Genomic DNA, 21,283 nt, shown 5'->3' with positions numbered 1-21,283 from the left:
TCCAGGAGATATCTCCTGTTCATGGCCACTGAGTCCCAGGGCATGACTGATAAAATTCCATCATCCCACTGGGAGATGCTCCAGCCAGGGGAGGAGCCAAGCCTTTCCTACCCAGATAAAAACTGACATTTTGGACACCAAGGCACCTTCTTTCCACTGGATTCCAGAGGAAAACCAGACCTTTCCACATCATCCCTGGAGCTTCAGAGGAAACTGCACCTTCTCCAGGAGCACTGCTCCAGCTGAACCACATCTGCCCCTGCAGGAGGATGCAGCCACCATTGAATGGGACTGTGCCAACACCCTGACTGACTGACGGGTGTCAGCTTGGATTCTGACTCTGGCAGGGCTGGGATTGTTCTGTGTAATACTGCATTGCTATTTTAATTTTCCTAGTAAAGAACTGTTATTCCTAATTCCCATACCTTTGCCTGAGAGCCCCTTAATTTCAAAATGATAATAATAATTTGGAGGGAGGGGGTTTCCATTCTCCATTTCAAAGAGAAGCTCCTGCCTTTATTGGCAGACACCTGTCCTCCAAACCAGGACATGGGGACACTCAGGAATGGTGGGGATCTGCTCCAGACAGGGATCCCAGAGGAGCTCAGGCATTCCTGCTCTGTTTGGGGACACTCACCAGGTCACCATGGGCCGAGGGAAGGCGTCCACCTTGGCAGCCAGTTTGAGGGACTTGTGTCCTGAGATGATCTCGTAGTAAGGTCCTTTCTTGTATGAGACTGTCATGTAGGGTTTTTCTGGGGGGAGAAATGAGTGGGGAGAACTTGGAATGGCAGCTCTGCCACAGGACAGAGCTCACACCTGGCATTGCTCTGGTCCCACAGGGTTTTTTTTCCAGTATAAAACCTGCACAGAACCAACTGGACCAGGCTGTTCCCTCAGCTCCCCTGTGCAGCCCAGCCTCAGCCACCAAGGGCTGCTCCCACTCGAAGGAATTCCCATGGAAAGCAGAGGATTGCCCCTGCACTGCCCCTGGATCAGTGTGGAAAATTCCTGGGACATCTCCTGTCCATGTGGAGCCAGGATGGATTTTCCTGATCCTCAACAAGCACCTTTTTCAAACAGTTCAGCTCCCTCACAATCCAGGAATTCCCTCCCAACATCCATCTAAATGCACCCTTGAATTTATTTGAACACATGGGAGCTGACTCTCATTAACTAATTAGAGGCTGCAGGTGATTAATGGTTGATTTTCTCCCTAATTGGAACAGATTTTGCAGCCTGGCATTGTCCTGTGAGCTGGGCACTCACCATACACGGTGACAGTGACATTGGCCTCCAGCCTGGTCACTGTCTCTGTCTCATTGAATGTCCTGCAGATGTACAGGCCCCCATCCTCCATGGTGACATTTTCAATTATCAGGCTGCTGCCCACTTTGTACACAGCATCACTCCTGTCCATGTTTCTCTTGGGGTGAGGGTGCTGGGAATCACCAAAAAAAAAAAAAAAAAAAAAAAAGAGTCAAAAAGCAGCAAAAAGTGGATTTTTTGTGTCCCCCCCTTTCAAAGGCTACCAGTGATTGGTATCAAAACCATCACATCTCCCCATCACTGAAATAAATAATATAAAAGGCAGATCAGCAGGAAGAGCTCTTGTGTGAAGTTTCATTATCCAGTCTAATCAGAGAGAGATGCAGAGTGGAAATGTGGCACTTTGGACTGAATTTTGGGCAGGTAAACAAGGGGATGCATCCCAGCCCACATCCCAAAGATCCCAGGGAAAATCTGCTGCAGGGTCAGAGCTGTGCTCCCAGCGTTTGGGTTTGAGGGTTTTTGAATTTATTTTGGTCACAGTCAGTATTTTTTCTGTATTAAAAACCTCCTGCTTTCTCAAAGAAATATATTATGACAGAAATGTAATATATTATGACAGCCAAGTGCCAATACAAATTCCTGGGGAATTTTAGAAAGCATTATCGTTTTCAGTAGGATTTTTGATCCCAGAGATTTGGCCAAGGAGTTTTACATTTATAATGTTAGAAATGTAAGGAGAGTTCATAGGAAAACAAATCTTTTCCACCATATGGAGTTCAAGGAAACAAATTCAGTAAAATTTTAGTGCTTGGACTTCTATAAATTCTTTGTTATATTTTCTGTAGTTTCCTCACCCAAACCAACTCAGAAATTATTTTTTTTTTAAAGGAAATAAAAATTAATCAGTTTTTAGGAATCACATTTTGCACCTTCCCAAAAAACTTTGGTGCTTCTTTACAATGTGTATTTTGCTGAACTAAAAAGAAAAAAAAAAAAACAACAATTATTTTAATTCTCAGCACCAAACAGATCCAAGAGTAGAATCTCAGACAAATGAACTGATTTGGGAAATTATCTCCCTCTGATTTTTTTTTAGGAGAAGTGAGAGGGTTTGGTACCTCAAATGTTCAATCTCTTACTTATTTCTACTTCACATTTGGCACTTTTGTGTTGTAACCAGAGAAAGCTCAAGACTCAGAATTTACATTTCATTCTTTGAGGACAATTTCCACAGGTTCAGTTGTGCTTTCCTTTGCTTTTTCCTCCTTTATAAATATAGATGGGGAGATTGACAGCTTACAACCTGCATTTCAGACTTGCCACTGTGAGACAGCCAGGACAGAAAGGATGAAGGAATTTTTCTTCCCAAAAAATTAATGAAACACTCTTGGCTTTTCCTGCCAGGATTTCTTTAGTGAGGTTTGCAGGTTAAGAAAGGCAGAGAAATTGTAGATTTTTTTAATTTTAGATCCATCCAAACACAAAGCCCAATCAATGATGGGATTATAAACGGTGGATAATTTCAGAATAAGCAGTATTTAGTGAATTTTGGGAAGGGGTTCCAGCACTCACTGTGCCTCGGGGGCAGGTCCAGATGAACTCCACACGCCCGTTGAAGAAGGTCTCAGCCCTGCACTCCAGCCTGAGGGTTTCTCCAACCAGCAGCTTCCTGGCACTCGCCTTCAGGGTCAGGTTCTGGATCCTGCTCTCTGCAGAGGGGCAGGCACAGCTGTGAGCAGCAGCTCTGGCTCCCTGCTCCCACTCACACCCAGCACTGGCTGCTCTGACACGGCCCCAACCCGCTCAGCAGCCCCACAGAAAAGTTCCCAAAGGGGTTTTCCTCCTTTTGGGGGCCTCAAAACCAGAGGATCCACTTTTGTTGGATATGGAATGTGTTTCTGCTGCCCAGCTCACTTTCCTTCCTGAATGGGATCCCCAAATCCATAAATGGAATCCTCCAATCCCTAAATGGAATCCCCAAATCCTGAATGAGATCCCCAAATCCCCAGATAGGATCCTCCAAATCCCCAAATGGGATCCCCAAATAGGATCCTCCAAATCCCCAAATGGGATCCCCAAATCCTGAATGGGATCCCCAAATCCCCAAGTAGGATCCTCCAAATCCCCACACGGGATCCCCCAATCCCTAAATGGAATCCTCAAATCCTGGAATGGGATCCCCCAATCCTTGAATGGGATCCCCAAATCCTAGAATGGGATCCCCCAGTCCCTAAATGGGATCCCCAAATCCTGGAATGGGATCCCCAAATCCTTCAATAGGATCCCCAAAATCCCAAATAGGATCCTTGAATCCCTAAATGGGATCCCCCTATCCCCAGATGGGATCCCCAAGTCATTTATCAATGCCTTAAATACATCAGCTCTGAACTTCCATCAATTTTTGGTGCCCAGTACCAAAACCACACCAGAGCACTGACAGTAACACAAAAAAAGGGATTTCCTGGGTCCTTTTGAGCTGCAGAGGGATGGCCTAAGAGGTTTTGTAGGCTTGAATTCATGATTTTAATAAAAAATTACTTCAACAAGAAAAAAAAAAGAGAGATTTGCAAGATTTTTTTTGGCTGCCACACAAATTTACAAGCCTGTTGTTCAAAGCTGAGTGCTGATTGTATAGAAGGATGCCATGAGCTAATGGGAATGAAGTGTGAGTAAATAGAAGGTATATGAGGAGATAAAGAACATACATGGAAAACAATAGAAAAATAAATTCTAATTGGCTTCATATAAATAGCCAGCATTCAAAAATTTAATGTTTAGTTGCTTCAAATTCAGATTTTAATTATGAGCTGAAGCTCAGCTGCAAATCCAAGGGAAATGGTGTAGTAAATCACCAAGAGAAAATCTATAAAAAGCAAAGATGTGAATTAGCAGAGTAGTGAGATTTTTATGGGATGATCACACGTGGGTAATGACCAGAAGCAAGAGGAAAGCTGCTGTTTTAAAGCAGTTGTTTAATGTAAATACAGCTCAATCCAAGCAAACAAAGCCTTGGTGGGGCTTGAATAAAACACTCCTGTTTTGTACCACCTCAGCACTTGGTCATTTTTCAAAACCAGGAGTGGCTCCAATCCAAGTTCTAATGAATAGGAGGCAAAAAAAAAAAAAAAAAAAAGGAAGGAGTTTAATTTTAACATTCCAGCTTGGACTATCTGCAGATGCAGCTCAGGGAGGTGTCTGAGACAGGAGTGGGGCTGAGCAGGGGGTGGCAGCAGCAGCTCCTGGACACTCACCCAGTCTCTGGGCCACGTAGTAGGAGTTGAAGGTGCTGCCATTGACGTGGGCTGAGCACATGAGGATGCCAGAGGGCACAAAGGAGTGGGAGGGGATGACAAAGCCTCTCCTGGGGTCCCACAGCATCTTCCTGAAGCTGACCTCTGCAGAAGAAGGGTACTGCAAGGGAGGAAAAGGGTGAGAGTCACCTGGAGCCAGGGTGCTGGGCTTTAGGGGCAGGGCAGGGCTTGGAGCTGCCCCAGGGCTTGGGGGGTCTGGAGCACAGGTCTGGACCTCAGAGATGCAGATCTCACAGATCTGAGTTTCCAGATCTGAATTTCACAGGTCTGAACCTCAGAGATGCAGATCTCACAGATCTGAGTTTACAGATCTGAATTTCACAGGTCTGAACCTCAGAGATGCAGATCTCACAGGTCTGAGTCTGCAGGTCTGAATCTCACAGATCTGAATTTCACAGATCTGAATCTCACAGATGTGAGTCTCACAGATGTGAATCTTACAGATCTGAACCTCAGAGATCCAGATCTCACAGATCTGAGTTTACAGATCTGAATTTCACTGATCTGAGTCTCACAGGTCTGAATTTCACAGGTCTGAACCTCAGAGATCCAGATCTCACAGGTCTGAGTCTCACAGACCTGAATCTCACAGATGTGAATCTTACAGATCTGAATCTCACAGATCTGAATCTGACAGATCCAAATCTCACAGATCTGAATTTCACAGAATTGAATTTCACAGCTCTGAATCTCACAAATCTGAATTTCACAGATCTGAATCTCACAGGGCTGAATTTGACAGGTCTGAATTTCACAGATCCGAATCTCACAGATCTGAGTCTCACACATCCAAATCTCACAGATCTGAATCTCACAGATCTGAATTTCACAGATTTGAATCTCACAGATCTGAATCACAGATCTGAATTCCACAAATCTCAGCAGCAGCCTGAGCACACAGAAACACTCCCCCAAGGCAGAAGTGACAGAAACTCAACACTTGTGCATCCAGTTCAGGAGTCCTAGTCCTCTCAGATCTCATGTGTGGAACCCATTTCCCTCATCCCTTCTCTGGAAATCATTATGCCCATCTTCTATGACTTTTTGGGGTGATCTTTTTGGAGGTGTTTCCTCCCATCCACCACACGTTTTCCTCTTTGTACTTTAAAAACATGTGTGATATTAGACCCTCCCAAAATCAGAATTATTCACTATCTCACCTTAACTAACTTATCTACAAGCTCTGGTCTGTGGGCACTGCCCAGGTTCTCTCCATCCCACAGAAAAGGGGGAGACACTCTCAGAGCACCCCATGGATTTCCAGCCTGGATGACTTAGGGGTGTAAATCACAGAAATAAAGGCACTTCTTGTCCTAAATTCATAAATACTTGTAATGTTCTGAGATTCTTGAAAAAACACTCTCAATTCTGCTTATGAAGAAGAAATGAGAACAGAAAATGTGGAAAATAAACTAAAGCAAAAATTTAATAAGAATGAGCCCTCCTCTGTCTACCCTTGGACAACACCAGTGTTGAGCAGCTTGGCTTTTATTAGGGGGAATAATCAGTTTATTCTTATTATTAACACACAGGGAAATCCTCTATTTGCTAGAGGGAATGTAATTTACTTGCCAAAAATTTTGAAAATCCTGGATTATAATGTACAAAAGAACTAAGTGAAAATAAAAGAGCTGCCTGAAATGCCCCATTTCAGGTGTTTGCAGGTGGGGAAGGGAAGCACAGGCAGCTCTGGATTTCCCAGCAGGACACAGGGAGGCTCTTTAGGACTGAGGATGCTCTTTGGGATATTGAAATCACTTCTGCCCAAAAAATCAAAGGTTTGGGCAAACCTCAGCGTGCCTGCAGTATCATAATAATTAAATTTATTTGCTTCTCCCTCCTCCTCCTCATATCCTGGCTGCTCAAAGGTGAGGCAAGGGGAGCTTTTCCTTTTCAGAGAGACCCTGCTTTATCTCTGGGAGCTAACCAAGGGACTGAATGCAGGAATTTCACCCCTGATGGAAGAGTTTGGGCTCCAATTCCTGCTGTGTGCAGCTCCTGTTTGTCTCCCAGCAGTCAGGACTCTGGTTTGGCAGGGCAGCCTAAACTGGGTTCAGTTGAAACAATTCTCCTGTTCCACACAGCCTGGGGCTCTGGACACACAAGTCTGGCCTTGGTTTGGGTCAATTCTTACAATTCCAGCAGGGAGCAAACCCAAAGGAATTGTGGTGATGCTGCATGGGGAAGGGGGGACAGCCAGGCACTCGCTGTCTTTTGGAGCAGCATCTCTTCTGACAGGGAAACAGGATTTCTCGTAAATGCTTTTGAAATGATCAAGCTGTGGCATCTCTGTTTAGAACAGGAAAAATAGGAAAAAAAAATACAGAAAGAGGTCTGGAACCTCAGGCTCAATAATGCTTAGCACTCATGAAGGTCAAAGCTGGAAGTGGCAAACACACACTGAACCAGATCAGTGACTAAACAGATCTGTCATGACTGAAAAAGCTCTTTTTGCCCTGAATTAAAATCATGTTAAGCAAATTAAAAGCCTGAGCTGTGTGTCCTAGCCTGAGTTTGTTAATAACAAAGATGATAAATTGAGATAGCTGGGATCTGCTTAGCATAATGAGGCACCTTTCTCTGAGCATGTTTGAAGGGACTGCAGTGATTTTAAAGTCTAATGGTAACACAAGGAACTTAATTTACGGTGGCAAAGAGTCCATTTTCCACAAGAATAATAAAAGCTGAACTTCAGGGTTTGGCAGCTCAGCTCCCCCATGCCTGGGGGAAGGGGGAAGGAAAAATAACCCTGCTCAGGAGGCCCTTTCCAACACCACACACAGATGAAACATCTCCATAAAATATTCACAAATACCTATTTAAACAATCAAACAAAAAGCGTCAATGCTGCTCGAAGGAAATCACAGTGGCTTTCCTCCCTTTGAAGTGCTGTCCTCCCTCTCCAGTTGTCTCCTGGAGATTAAATTTGGAAGGAGAGGATGTTCTAAATTAGCCTGATGGCCTCGCTCACCTCTCCTCCCCCACGCTCACCTCCTGCCCTGCTTCCTCCCAGCACTGTGCTGGTGCCTTTGGATTTTAGATTTTCCATTTTTCAAATGCTGCACTGCATTAGTGTATAACTCTAAATTCCATACAGAGTGTTAGTTAACTGTCTTCACATTTTGGTGAGACAAAACAATCCCTCTAGGCCTGAAATCCAAGGGCACTCCACTGCCTCAGGACCCAAAAATATAAACAAAAGTGAATTGGGGGGGAGCAAACTGGGGGAAAGTAAATTCATTACATGATATGAATTCACTACCAGGGTAATAGGAGGATTAACACCTATAAATGGACTAAACTTTTAATTGTCTGAAAAACTCATGGCCATCATCCAGCATGGGTGTTCCTAAACTTTTGACTGCCCAAGGTGAACCTTTAATAAATCCCCACTTTATCCTCTGAATTTTGCCCAGCCTCTGTTCTAGGCATCAGTGGGACTCCCAGCCAGGGCCAAGCTGGATCCCAGAGCTTCCCAAGGCTCCAGGTCTGTGCTGGGTTGATGTGACAGAAATGTGGATTCTGTCCCCATCTGTTAACCCAGCTGGGGCAGTGCCCCTGATCTCCTGGCACACATTATCTGCTCATGGGCCATCTTTAAACCAGCTGGGCAATCATCTTTATCTTCCCACAGCCCATCCTCCCTCCAGGAGATATCTCCTGTTCATGGCCACTGAGTCCCAGGGCATGACTGATAAAATTCCATCATCCCACTGGGAGATGCTCCAGCCAGGGGAGGAGCCAAGCCTTTCCTACCCAGACAAAAACTGACATTTTGGACACCAAGGAACCTTCTTTCCACTGGATTCCAGAGGAAAACCAGACCTTTCCACATCATCCCTGGAGCTTCAGAGGAAACTGCACCTTCTCCAGGAGCACTGCTCCAGCTGAACCACATCTGCCCCTGCAGGAGGATGCAGCCACCATTGAATGGGACTGTGCCAACACCCTGACTGACTGACGGGTGTCAGCTTGGATTCTGACTCTGGCAGGGCTGGGATTGTTCTGTGTAATACTGCATTGCTATTTTAATTTTCCTAGTCAAGGACTGTTATTCCTAATTCCCATCTCTTTGCCTGAGAGCCCCTAAATTTCAAAATTATAATAATAATTTGGAGGGAGGGGGTTTACATTCTCCATTTCAAAGAGAAGTTGCTGTCTTTACTGGCAGACACCTGTCCTCCAAACCAGGACAGCTGCCCATCAATAAGGGAATAAATGTGGAGATGGGAATTCCAAGGCCACCCTGATGGTGCCAGGGTCTGCAGCACTGCTCCAGCCATGAATTTGGTGAAGCAGGCTCAAATTAAATGGGGATTCAAAGAATTTTGAAAGAACATAGTGCTTTGTCATCTATCTCTGGAGGAACACCAAGCCACAACATTAAAAAAAAAAAAATGTGATAATTCAGCCTAATCCTCAAAAAATCTTTTTACCCAGCTCAACAGTAACACACTGCAAGAACAGGTTCTGGATTTTCAGTGTCTTTGCTATTTTTTATGGAATTTACTCAGCTTTTTTTTCTTAGATCACATCTTAGCAGTAAGTATCTTATCAAATAATTAAGTTTGTGTTTTTCCTCACTTTGTTGGAAGCCCAGACCTTGAATCCACCTCTTACCTGGGTGAGCTTGGGTCTGATGTCTGGTGAGGTGACCCTGCAGGGCACCACCACTGTTTTCTTATCATCCATGATGTAGATGATGGCAGGGTGCTCCTTGTGCATCTCCACAAACGGGTTCCTGTAGTCTGCAGGGAAAAGAACAAGGATTTGGAAAGTTCAGTGTGAGAATTGAGCTGCCCAGAAAGGCTCCATGGGGTCAGGACATCCAGTGACATCCTGCCACTGTCACACAGGGGTTAAAACCAATGAGCAATTCCTTGGATTTAGCCCCATGTTCCTCCAGAAATTGCCCAGAATGGGACATGGCATTCATGGATTGCCAGCTCAAGATATTTCTGGGATTTGGGAGCCCTCCTGTCCTTCACCTGGGGATATCAATATGGATTTCAGCCTTTGCTTAAGGAATGTCATGGAAATTCCCAAATGTTATCACCTGGAATTAATCCTCAGGTAATCAGCAGAGCTGCCCCACAGCCCAGCCCAGTTTCACTCCCACCACACCAAGCAGGGGTGGACACAGCAGAGTGGCCCTGCTGCCTTTGGAGGGGGCTGAGCTCCATCTCAGCTCTGAGAACTGGGAATTTTGTCTTCAGCAGAGAAAAAAACCCAGGGGCTTCACCAGGAGGGCAGAAAGTGTTGTTTGGAGCTGTGTGTGTGACAGAAAGGCCACGAGTGAGATGATGATGATGATGGTGGTGGTGGTTTTACAAGAGGCACTCAGGGCACTGTGAAAAAAAAAAAAAAAAAAAAAAAAAAAAGTGGGATTTGTGTGTATGGACACAACCTCTGCACCCAAGGCACATAAAAACCCCAAATCTGGGTGATTTCTCTAATTTCTAGTGCTGTCTTTCCATGCCTGATTTTCTTGGTTTATTCTGGCTGTGCTTTGGTGTAAGGGCATTGCAGGAAAGGTTATGTGAGAGAGATTAATTTGAATTAAAACATCAAATCTCTAATCTCCCCATAGTTAGGAAGTTTCAGATACACATCTGAACTTTCTGGTCAGGCAGGCCCTGGTTCTAATCAAGCCTTGAGCTGAGAAACCTGATCTTTGAACCACAACTTTGTAGCTTGGTCCAAGCCCCAAAACAAATAGGAAATATTTCTACTCCAGTCCAGTGTCTCGTGCACTTTCCCAAAATTGCTAAATTCTCCTGTTGAGTCACATTATTAAAATGTGTTTAGTGGTCATCCCTGAGCTGTTTAATCCTTCTGCAGTCTTCTCTCCAGTTGAGCCACACTGGGAGCTATCAAATGTGGCAATATTTTTATTTTTATTTTTATTCTAATTAAAAGAAGACACTGGGTAATTAAAAGAAGATCTTTGGGTTATCTGTGATAGGAAAAAGCAGAAAAAGTAGAATTTTGTGTATTTGCAACAAAGTGCAAAAAGGTGTCAGGGGAAATGTAACCACAATTCTTTCTTGTATTGTGGGAAAAAGGAAAGAACAAAGAATGTGCCATGTGACAGGAGATGGAAAAGGGCATGGGATGGATGAAAAAGGATATGGGATGGATGGATGGATGGATGGATGGATGGATGGATGGATGGATGGATGATGGATAAAGATACAAGCCAAGAGGAAATTGGCTGGGAAAAAAAAGGAGCTTCCTGATACCAAACTATTCACAAATCAGGATCCAGTTTTGACTGAAAAGGTGGAAGCACTAAATTTAAAACTAGCTCTGACAGTATTTTCAGAAAGAATTTCAGAATGTCACTGTTTGCTTAAGAAGTAACACAAATCAAAAGAAGGCAGCAAAGCAAATATGAAATAATCCTAAAGTGCAGGAAAATATTGGACTGTGCAATGATTGATGCATCTTAGTCAAAGGAGAATAAAATACCTCAAAAATATTTCCTGCTCAGAAAAAAAATACAATTATTTAACCCCATTCTCCGCCATCTTTCCCAAGCTCCAAGACTCATCTGTACCAACTTTTCTGATTCACAAGAGACCTAAAATTAATCTACCTTTTCCTAGCTGCAAATAGGACAGGTTTGGTGCTGCTGATCCAGCTAAGGGAAGGGAGCAGGGATTTACAGGGCATGTGACAAGCTGTATTTCAGCCCTAATTGATTTTTAATAGCAGCCTGCTCCTGAATTTCCACATGGCCAACCAGGGGCTGCAGATAAACTGTCCCAGATAAGCTACAACCTGAACTGGAAGCCAAACTAGATAAATCTGGCATTCTACATTCACTCTGTGAAATCTTGATGGCATCTTAAAATCAATCATTGAACAGCAGCAAGAGGCAGTTTGTGGGTGATAAAGGTTGGGAAAAGGGAAGGATGGATTCAGCTGCTGTGGTTGTTAATCACTCGTGGGTGTTGGGTCTCCTGGGCATCATTCTCACTCTGTTAAAAACAAAAAAAAAAAAAAAGAGAAAAATATTTTCTGTTTTATGGGTTCACCAAAAATAGAGAAAAAGGTTTTCTGTTTTATGGGTTCACCAAAAATAAAGAAAAAGTTTTTTCTGTTTTATGGGTTCACCAAAAAAATAGAGAAAAAGTTTTTTCTGTTTTATGGGTTCACCAAAAAATAGGGGAAAAAGGTTTTCTGGTTTATGGATTTACCAAAAATAGAGAAAAAAGGTTTTCTGTTTTATAGGTTCACCAAAAAATAGGGGGAAAAGGTTTTCTGTTTTATAGGTTCACCAAAAAATAGGGGAAAAAGGTTTTCTGTTTTATGGGTTTACCAAAAAATAGGGGAAAAAGGTTTTCTGTTTTATGGGTTCTCCTCTTTGCTAAGCCAGTGGGGTGTCCTAGAGCAGATGGCTGTGATTTGTGTTATCTCAGTGACTTATCTCAATGATTTTTGTTATCTCAGTAATTTGTGTTATCTGCTTTGTCCAGTTGATACCCAAGCCTGGATAATTCTCTGCCTATGAGAGGGTTTTTCCCTCCCTGTGTCCAACTGGAATATCAGAGCTCTTGAACAGGTGGAGACACCTGTGGGTGGGATATTTGTGAGTGGATACCTATGGATGGGATATTTGTGGGTGGGATATTTGTGGGTGGATACCTATGGATGGGATTTTTGTGGGTGGGATATTTGTGGGTGGGATATTTGTGGGTGGGTACCTGTGGGAGCCACTGGGATTAGGGTAATAAAGGGTAATAAAGCCAAGGTTTTGGTCCCTGTTTGAGCCATTCAATTAAAAGCTGGATCCATGATCCTGGGGGTCCCTTCCAGCCTGGAATATTGTGTGATTTCAGCTCCTGGGGTGAGGGCTGTGCTCTGGCCCTCAGGGGACAGTGACCCTGCAGTGACAGGGCCAGGCAGCTGCAGGGGAAGGTCAAGCACCTGGGTCTGTCCCAGGCTTTGTTTCCCTCCCTAAAAAGGAAAAAAAAACAATGCCATAGAATCCCAGAATGTGATTAAATGGAACTTTAATGGGATTAATGGAAGTTAAATCCCATCCAGTTCCACAGTGGGACCCCTCCCTCCATCCCAGCTTGCTCCAAGCTCCATCCAGCCTGGCCTTGGACACTTCCAGGGGTGGGACAGCCTCGAGTGTCTCAGCCATGAAGCCCCAAAGAGCCCCAGAGTTGGAGTCAGTGAGTTGGGGGATTCTCTGAATCCTTCAGAGAGAAATCAGAGTGCAGGGATTGAATTAAAGCTTTGGGATGGATGGAATATATTAAGCCTCTCACACATAAAGTAAACATTTAAGTTAGTAAGTCAGTAAGTTTTAGGGTGATACTGATGCTTTTAATAAGTGACAGGTTTAAAATGCCTCAGTGGCAGAGTGAGTTCTAGTGAAGGTTGAAACACACTGAAATCTTCAGGGGAGGCTCCAGGCCCACAGCTGCAGACAGGACTTAGACATAATAGAACTATAAGAATAAGAATATTGCTGACATTTTTTAGATAGAACAAGATAGATTGCATGAGTAGTTCTATATACAACCTGGTGTGCTAAGAAACTGGAATTCTAATAGGTTAAGGAGTGGTGGTCTGAGTTTGTGTCTGAGCTTGTTGGAAAAATCCTGTATAAGAGTTTGTACTGGGGAGATTTTAGCCTTTAGCTTTTGCCAGGGTTTTTAGCCATCTGCTCTTGCCATTGCTTTTTGCCACTGCCTCTCGAGACTGATGTGCTTTGTAATAAATAACCTTTTTAACTACTAGCTGCTTTGCTTATTTAAGATAACCTGATGAAGTAAGAGCCAAGAGCTCAGGGTAAGAGCCTAAGAGCTCGAGAGTTGGTGCCTAAAGCACTGAAGGTCTCAACCTCACATCCCAGGACATGGAGAAGAGCTCAAACCTTGTGTGTGCTGCTCCAAACCCCTCCTGAGCAGGAGCAAGGCAGAGCCATTGGGAAGGAGAAGCTTTCCAGCACTTTCCAGGCAGCTGGACTGCTCTCTTGGCAGATAAGCAAACACAAAGTGGCTCAGCTTTGGGGCTGACAGAATGGCAAAGGATAAACCCTGAGCTAATCAGCTGCCAGCTGATACCTTTGTTATGGTTTGTGCAGGCAGAAAAATGGATCCTTCTTGGAACCCCTCAGCAGTTCAGGCTGACAGTGCCGTGGAAAAATGATCTGCTGGAACATCAGGAGTGTCACTGCCAGCTCCACAGGCACACTCACCACCTCCAGTCCACCAGCAATCAGTTAGCTCCTTGTAAAAAAGCCTCTCAGAGACAGAACTTCGTGAAACAAAGGGGGCAGGGTCACTTTTCTTTAAAAATGATAACCCCAGCCTGGAGGAAGATCTCCAGTTCCAGGTGGTGTAAATCAGTGGCACTCAAGTGTTGCAGTCTGGAGAGCTGTGGCATGGGAAATGCAGGTGTTGTCACCGAGCTCTGAGGGGAAATGCCTCAGCCAAGAAACCCTGGATGCAAACTGAGCATTTCCCTGTGGCTTGGCACATCTGCTCCTCCCGAGCTGGGAAGGTGAAATGCCCTGTGAATCTCACCCAGAGAGAAACACCCAGCGATTCCCAGAGGATAATTTAAAAAAATTATTTACTGGGGGGTGCAAAGCTCATTACTTGTGAAGAAAGACAAGAGCTGGAGCAAGCTGGGGGCTCATCAGCAAGGGGCTGCCCTGGCTCTCAGAACACACAAAAGCAGCTCAGACATCCACAATAACTTTGTTTTCCTTCAGGCAGCAAAGCCCTTTGTGTTTAGATGCTCGTGGTGTCCAGGAGGTGATTAATTGCTGCTCGAGGTGAGTTTTGGGAGGGTCCTTCCAGCTCAGCTGGGCAATCTCAGCTGTGCCCTCACAGCTCCACAGTGGCAGCAGGACACAGGTCTGGGACACAGGTGTGGGACATGGATCAGGACACAGGTCAGGACACAGATCCAGGACACAAATCAGGACACAGGACAGATCCAGGACACATCCAGGACACAGATCAGGACAGAGATCCAGGACACAGATCCAGGACACAAATCAGGACACAGATCAGGACAGAGATCCAGGACAGATCCAGGACACAAATCCTGGACACAGACCCAGGACACAGATCCAGGTCACAGATCAGGACAGAGATCATGACACTGATCCAGGACACAGATCCAGGTCACAGATTCAGGGCACAGATCAAGGTCACATATCCAGGACACAGATCCAGGTCACAAATCCTGGACACAGATCCAGGACACAGATCCAGGACACAGATCCAGGTTACAGATCCAGGTCACAGATCCAGGACACAGATCCAGGTTACAGATCCAGGACACAGATCAGGACACAGATCAAGGTCACAGATCAGGACACAGATCCTGGACACAAATCCAGGTTACAGATCCAGGTCACAGATCCAGGTCACAAATCCTGGACACAGATCCAGGTCACAGATCCAAGTTACAGATCCAGGACACAGATCAGGACACAGATCCAGGTTACAGATCCAGGTCACAAATCCTGGACACAGATCCAAGTCACAGATCCAAGTCACAGATCCAGGACACAGATCAAGGTCACAAATCCTGGACACAGATCCAGGTTACAGATCAAGGTCACAGATCCAGGTCACATATCCAGGTTACAGATCCAGGTCACAAATCCTGGGCACAGATCAGGTCACAGATCCAGGACATAGATCAGGACACGTATCCAGGTTAGAGATCCAGGTCACAAATCCTGGTCACAGATCCAGGTCACAAATCCTGGTCACAGATCCAGGACACAGATCCAGGACTCCCTGTGTCACCTGCCCTTAGTTCAGTGTCCCCTGCAGAACAGGGACCTCTCTCCAGGGCTCTCACCTGCATCCCCCTCTCAGAGCCATCCCATCCTGCCTGATTTGGGATTTAACCCCCTCAGCACTGCACTCTGCATGCTGTATGTTCAGTCTCCCCTACAGCTCCTTATTTCCTTCCCGTGCCTCTGAAACCTCCTCCTGACACACGCACAGAGCAGATTTAACACAGGGTCTGGGGTCTGTTCATTCCTGCACCGTGACAGCGATTGGTCTCGTGGTATTTATCTCACACCCCAAGCCCTGGAGCTGACATCTCCTCTCCCTCCAGGTGCTGCCAGGATGATGAGCACTAAGTGGCCTTTGGGGACAGCCATTCACGGCTGTTCATGTCCGTGAAATTCCTCAACATCCTCATTTTGCCTCTCTCTTTGTTCCAGATAAAGATAATTCCCTCTCCACTTATTTTCTTCACTCAGCCCTACCTAAGCTGGGGAGCCTGGTCAGAGCTTCACAGGTTCTTTAAGTTCATATTTTGACATAATCCCCGGGAAGTTTGTCTTCATCAAGGTCAAAAAGCAGCGAGAGGAGGTTTCTAACCTGTTCTTTACAATAACAGCAGCATTAGCAGTGGTGACACTCGGGCAGAGCATTTTGGAAATCATCACAAGGAAACAGCCTGGCCTGCTGAATTCCCCCTGGTGACCATCAAAGCTCCTCCAGGTACAGGAGAAACTCCCATAAAGGCACTTGTTTTGAAACTGGATCTTTGAAAATAAAAGACCTTTCAATTTTGCAGGCCAACGAAAAGGATTGGTGGTGGAATGTTTAGATTAAACAGCAGGCAGAATATTTTCTCTTTAGGCAAAACAAAAGTGACTGCAAAACCCCCAGAAGCCATTCTGAGTCAACATGAAGCATTCTGTTTTGGTCAAAATGAAATGCATTCTTCCCCTGGAGATTACTGTTAGAAACACAGGAATATTTGCAGAGGAAAAAAAATATTACTCTAAAAAGTGTTAACTTCAAAAACTGTAGAGGCAAAATGCTTCTTTGCTGCCAAGCAAATGAAGGCAAATGGAAAGATTTATTTTTCAAAAATCCCAACAAAACACCACGGAAAAAGAAGCCTCCATGTTTTTAGTCTGGAATGATGTTTCAAGCAGCAGAAAAATTTATAAATTCTGACTCCCCCACCAGATTTCTTTTTCTCCCAGCTTCACCTGAAGTCCCATTAAGAAGAGATCTCCCACCTTGGGGAAGGCTCAGCAATTAGCAGCTGCTGAGTGGATGAAAAGCAGGCAGGAAGCAGTGGGGAAGTGAGTGTGATTTTGGCCTTTGGGCTTTCATTTGGAAATTCTCCATCCACGAGGAGGGACCCTCTCTTGGTGCTGGGCTGTCACTCATCACATCCCACAAATCTCCTCTGCTTTCAAGTGAGATTTGAAGACACAGAATGATTCAGAGCTGGAAGAATCCTGCTTTTCCCTTGGGTGCAGCGCCTGGATGCTCCAGGCTCCTGCCCAGGGCACAGCCTGTGCTCCCCCAGCTGTGGGACAGGGACACAGCTTTATCTGCAGGGCACACACTCAGCAGCTGCCTATCTCAGCTGGCCCAGCTCTGGCAGCAAATCTGAAGCCTCCAAGGAGGAAGAAATGCAGCTCCAGCTCTGTTCCCACTGGTGATATCTTGGGAAAAGCCAGCCCAAAGCTGTCACCCCAGCCCTGCGGTGCTGCTTCTCACTTTTGGATTATCTCTGCAAACTGTCAAGAGGATTAAGGAGGCAGGAATCAGCTTCAAAGAGCATCAGAAGCAAAATGTGATCTCATCTGAGGGGCTCTCTGGGTTTCTCAGGGCGGGGAAGGGATGGGGCTGATGGGGCTGTGGCTGGTGTGATTCCACCCTGGAGCAGCTCTCCTCGCTCCCTGTACAGCAGGGCAGAGTCCTGCCCTTCCCTGCAGCTCAGCAGCAGGGAGATGCTCCAGCAGGACAAGCTGCTCTCCCCACAAAACATCCACAGAGATGAGCCTTGGGCCTCACCCCTGCCAGGACCTGTGAGCTCCTGCTGGGAAAGATGAAACAGGAAAATCTTACAAATATGAAAGCTCAGATTCTGGGAATATGGAAACCATGAACGAGATTGAAATGAAAGGCACGTTGGAGATGCCAAGCCTTAGTTACTGAATAACCATGAAACAATAGGATGGCCCCTGAAGGTAATCCCCTCTTGATTGAACAATGCCCTCGGCCAGAGAGCAACTCCAAAGGCCCAAAGAGCAGCTTTTAAAGTGTAACACACTATGGTAATATAAGGATTCCTATAGGCTCTATGTAAATGCTACAGAATTTGTATCTTGTATTACATTGGTTAGTGGAAATTAGAATATTCATCATGGAAGAAGATTTATTGTATTGTAAAAGGGAAATCACTCTCTTCTTACCCCTCTCTTACCTCCCTCCTGCTCTTCCTCTCTCCCTCTTCTCTTACCCCACCATCCTTTTATCCCATTGCCCTTTCTCTTTTTTATCTCTTTGTCCTGCTCTGGGCTGCACTGGCAGCTCTTAGCAGGGCCTTTTACAATAAACTGCATATATGTAACTTTTAGCAAATAGACTGAATGAGTTTGGTCCCTGGTGACCTCTATCCTGACACAAAGACTCCTGCAAGCTCCCTCACTTGGAGGCAGCTGATGGGTTTCTCAGTGTCTGAAATTCGTGTTGGAGGAGTGCAGAGCAGTTTCCTGGTCCCCAGGACAGGCTGCTGCCTTCCAGCAAATATCCACAGGAGCTGAATGGCAGGAAGAGGACAGACCCACGCTCAGGTATAAATACATATTTATATATGTATTCTCAGGGCCAAGCAGCTTCCTCAGCCTGGCAGGGCAGATCCCAGCAGGAACCTGCAGCTTCTGCTTTGGGCTACACAGAGAAAGCCAGAGGATTTTCCACCCACTTTTCCTTCCATGGCTTTTCAAGCACAGGAGTCTGAGTAAGAGCTTTTAGAGCAGGGAGGACGTGGGACACAATTAAAGTGCACCTGAGAGGGTGATTTTTGTGCTGTTTTTCAGGAGAACCTTGGCAAGCAGGAGGACATCCTGCCATTTTTTTTTTTTTTTAAGATCAGCTCTGTTCCAAGAGCATCCCCAGCGAGGCATTTCATAATTTGGGATATTTTCTTCAGGAAAGTGCTCAGGCAGTCCCAAAAGAGCCACAACATTTCCTGCACGTGCTCCTGCCACTAATGAAGGGTTGGGTATTCAGCCAGGGCACTGAACCTGGACAGAAAATTGAGTTTCCTGGAGTGTGGGACAGGCTGGGTTAACAATGTTGGACCTGGGGCATCAGAGCTGGGTTTAATGGGAAAAGGAAACAGCTCAGCACAAGAACCAGGGTGGATAAAGCAACCAGAGCACCAAGAAAAAAACAGAGAGAGGAAATAGAAAGGGAGAAAAAAAAAAAAAGACTTCAGGAACTAAGAAGTAATGCCAAAAAGCCACTTTGCAATTGAAGGAAAACTTGCTGGGAAAGCAGGATAAGGGTAAAAAGGGACTGTGTGCAGCAGGCAGGAAAGGGTCATGAATGGAGCAGGTGTGTTCACCTGGAGGTGCAAAAGCTGAATTTAGCTGTGTGGGCATATCAGAGTCCCCTGGGAGATGGAAATCACTCCTTGTGTTGGTTCACCACCCTGAGTCAGAGCTGCCAGCAGAGATTTGTGTTTTCTGGAGGCGTGGGTTTGCAGCACTCATCAAATACCAGCAGACAAACTCACTGCCTCTGCAGCATTTGTGTAAGAGGATTCAAAGAACCACAATTTTGCATTTACTGGGAAAATGAAATTAATCCATCCACATGAGTATTTGTGGGGAAGTGAAGGCTGAGCCTGTCCAGCACCAGAAAAATTCATGTCATCCCCTATTCAAAGCACTAAAAGTCAAACCCTTCATCTGAGGAGTCACAGTCTCAGCTTGGAAGATCCAGGATGATTCAGTGTTTAGTAATGCATTTGTCAAGTAGATTTGAAAAAAAACCTCAGCATTTTGGGGGGAATATTCTAACAAAAATTCCCATTATTGGAATGGGTGCTCAATAATTGTGTTGATTTTAACACAGAGGATCATGCTCCTCTGAAGTTCCTGCTTCCATTTGTTCCTGGATGTGAACTCAGTGATTCTGACACGTGGGAGAGAAGCAGCTCAAAGGGAACAAAAATGAGCAATGGGACACTTTTTACAGTAAAATATGTCCAGTGAAGTCACCCAGCTCTGCTAGGAATGTCTCACAGATGTAAGGACAAATGTGTAGGAGGGGAGGAATTACAAAGAATCCTGTTGGGAAGGTCCATGCCTGGGGAGGAAGGGAAAGAGAAAGGGCTTGGGCATTCAGGATGAATCTTTGGAAAAGCACTGAGACAGCAAAACCCTTTAGGATTGAAGAATTTAGTCTTAAAAGGAAAGGATGCTGAAGGAAACATCTGTATCCTGGGACACTAAACTGGTGGGGCAATCCACCTTTCAAATCCTGGAAATTAACAGGATGGATAATCTCTGGTTCTTGTTGGGTCCCAAAACCCTTTTTTTTGGAGCTTTCTGTGCTTTCTGGCACTGACCCCCTGGAGAACACTGCTTTTGACCTGAGGCCTTGGAAAAGGCTTCCAAATTTAAGTAATGAAGTTAAAATCACGGGTGTGCAGTTAAATAGAAGTGTGTGCTTTGCTTTCTCACAGTGAAGAGTTTTAAATTTGAGGGGTTTGTAATAAGTAACAGGTATGGGACAAGATGGAGGATTTTGGGTGGGGTCTCTTTAGGTGTTCATCTTCTTCATGGTTTCAAGTAGTAATTTCTGATTGGACATTTAGTGCTGCCCTGAGAGTCACAGAATTTAGTTATTGGGTTAAACATATAAATAATATAGGTGTTATTTCTCTATTAGACTGTTTAACTTTAAGAGACCTCTTAACTAGCTAAATTCACCTCCATTTTGCTCACTTTTAGCTGGAAGTGTTGCTGAACTTTCTGTACTTTTAATTTTAAAATTTAGTTAACAACCAAGCCCGAACACAAAAAAATTAGTTTTCTTCATGTGTTTTTGAATCCTAGCTCTGAGTGAAAACAGAAGAGACTCCAAACAAAGCACTAATTAAGTGGCAGAAAACACCACCACCATTACAGGTTCTCACATCCCTGTCCCTGAGAATCCAGCTGCCATGAAAACCCACCTGCCATGAATACCCAGAAGATTTCTATTTTATATTTGTGGCTGTAGAGGCAGGTGTGACACACAAAAGGCACAGAAGATCTCACTGTCTTTTATACCCTCTACACAGTTTTCACTTTCTTCTTGGTCACAATTAGTCAACATAACAATCATTGGTGGAAAGTTCTCCACCCCTGTTCTTCCCAGGACCTTTCAGAAAATGCTTTCCACAGCTGTGGGGTTTTTCCCCCTAGTTATCTTCTTCTTCTCCTTCTTCTCTTCTTGGTTTCTTAGAGAACACTTCTCAAAACAAAGTTAATTCATTAACCCTCTCTAACCCACAGACCAGCTGTGGGTCCTACTATATCTAATTTATATTTTCTATATAAATACATCATATACATTATTATTTTATATTTATATTTCACATGCATAAAAAGAGCTGCTGAGAGAAGAGAGGGCTTTATTTAAAGAAACACTACACTTTATATAGGGTAGTATGTGAAAAAACAAAATAGAAAAGGCTCATTGGTCCAAGAAGGCAACACCTTTTTGAAAACATGCCTTATGCAAAAAAAAACGAGACACTGACAGGTTTCTCACACACCCTGCAGGTGTTTAATCATTGTTATAATTTCTTTTCCTTGTGAAGCCTGAGAAACTCAAGGCTCCAAGGCTGCTTTTTCCCTGGTTCCCAGCAGCATCCAGCAACACTGCTGCTTCCTCCTGGGC

General features: G+C 44.8%; 1 protein-coding gene across 1 annotated transcript in view; it reads right to left on the bottom strand.

Moving 5' to 3' along the window:
- LOC130253030 (vascular endothelial growth factor receptor kdr-like) overlaps positions 1-21,283 on the bottom strand; it is a 129,463-nt gene that overhangs the window by 63,886 nt on the left and 44,294 nt on the right. Inside the window, exons 4-8 of the mRNA XM_056491271.1 lie at positions 9,204-9,331; positions 4,524-4,683; positions 2,845-2,981; positions 1,270-1,441; positions 638-755 (exon numbers count right to left, since the gene is read on the bottom strand). Coding sequence (XP_056347246.1) covers positions 638-755; positions 1,270-1,441; positions 2,845-2,981; positions 4,524-4,683; positions 9,204-9,331 — 715 coding nt within the window. The remainder of the gene's footprint in view (positions 1-637; positions 756-1,269; positions 1,442-2,844; positions 2,982-4,523; positions 4,684-9,203; positions 9,332-21,283) is intronic.

The sequence above is a fragment of the Oenanthe melanoleuca genome, chromosome 4A (genome assembly GCF_029582105.1).
Source record: "Oenanthe melanoleuca isolate GR-GAL-2019-014 chromosome 4A, OMel1.0, whole genome shotgun sequence".
NCBI lineage: Eukaryota > Metazoa > Chordata > Aves > Passeriformes > Muscicapidae > Oenanthe > Oenanthe melanoleuca.
This window is presented reverse-complemented; position numbering and strand designations above follow the sequence as displayed.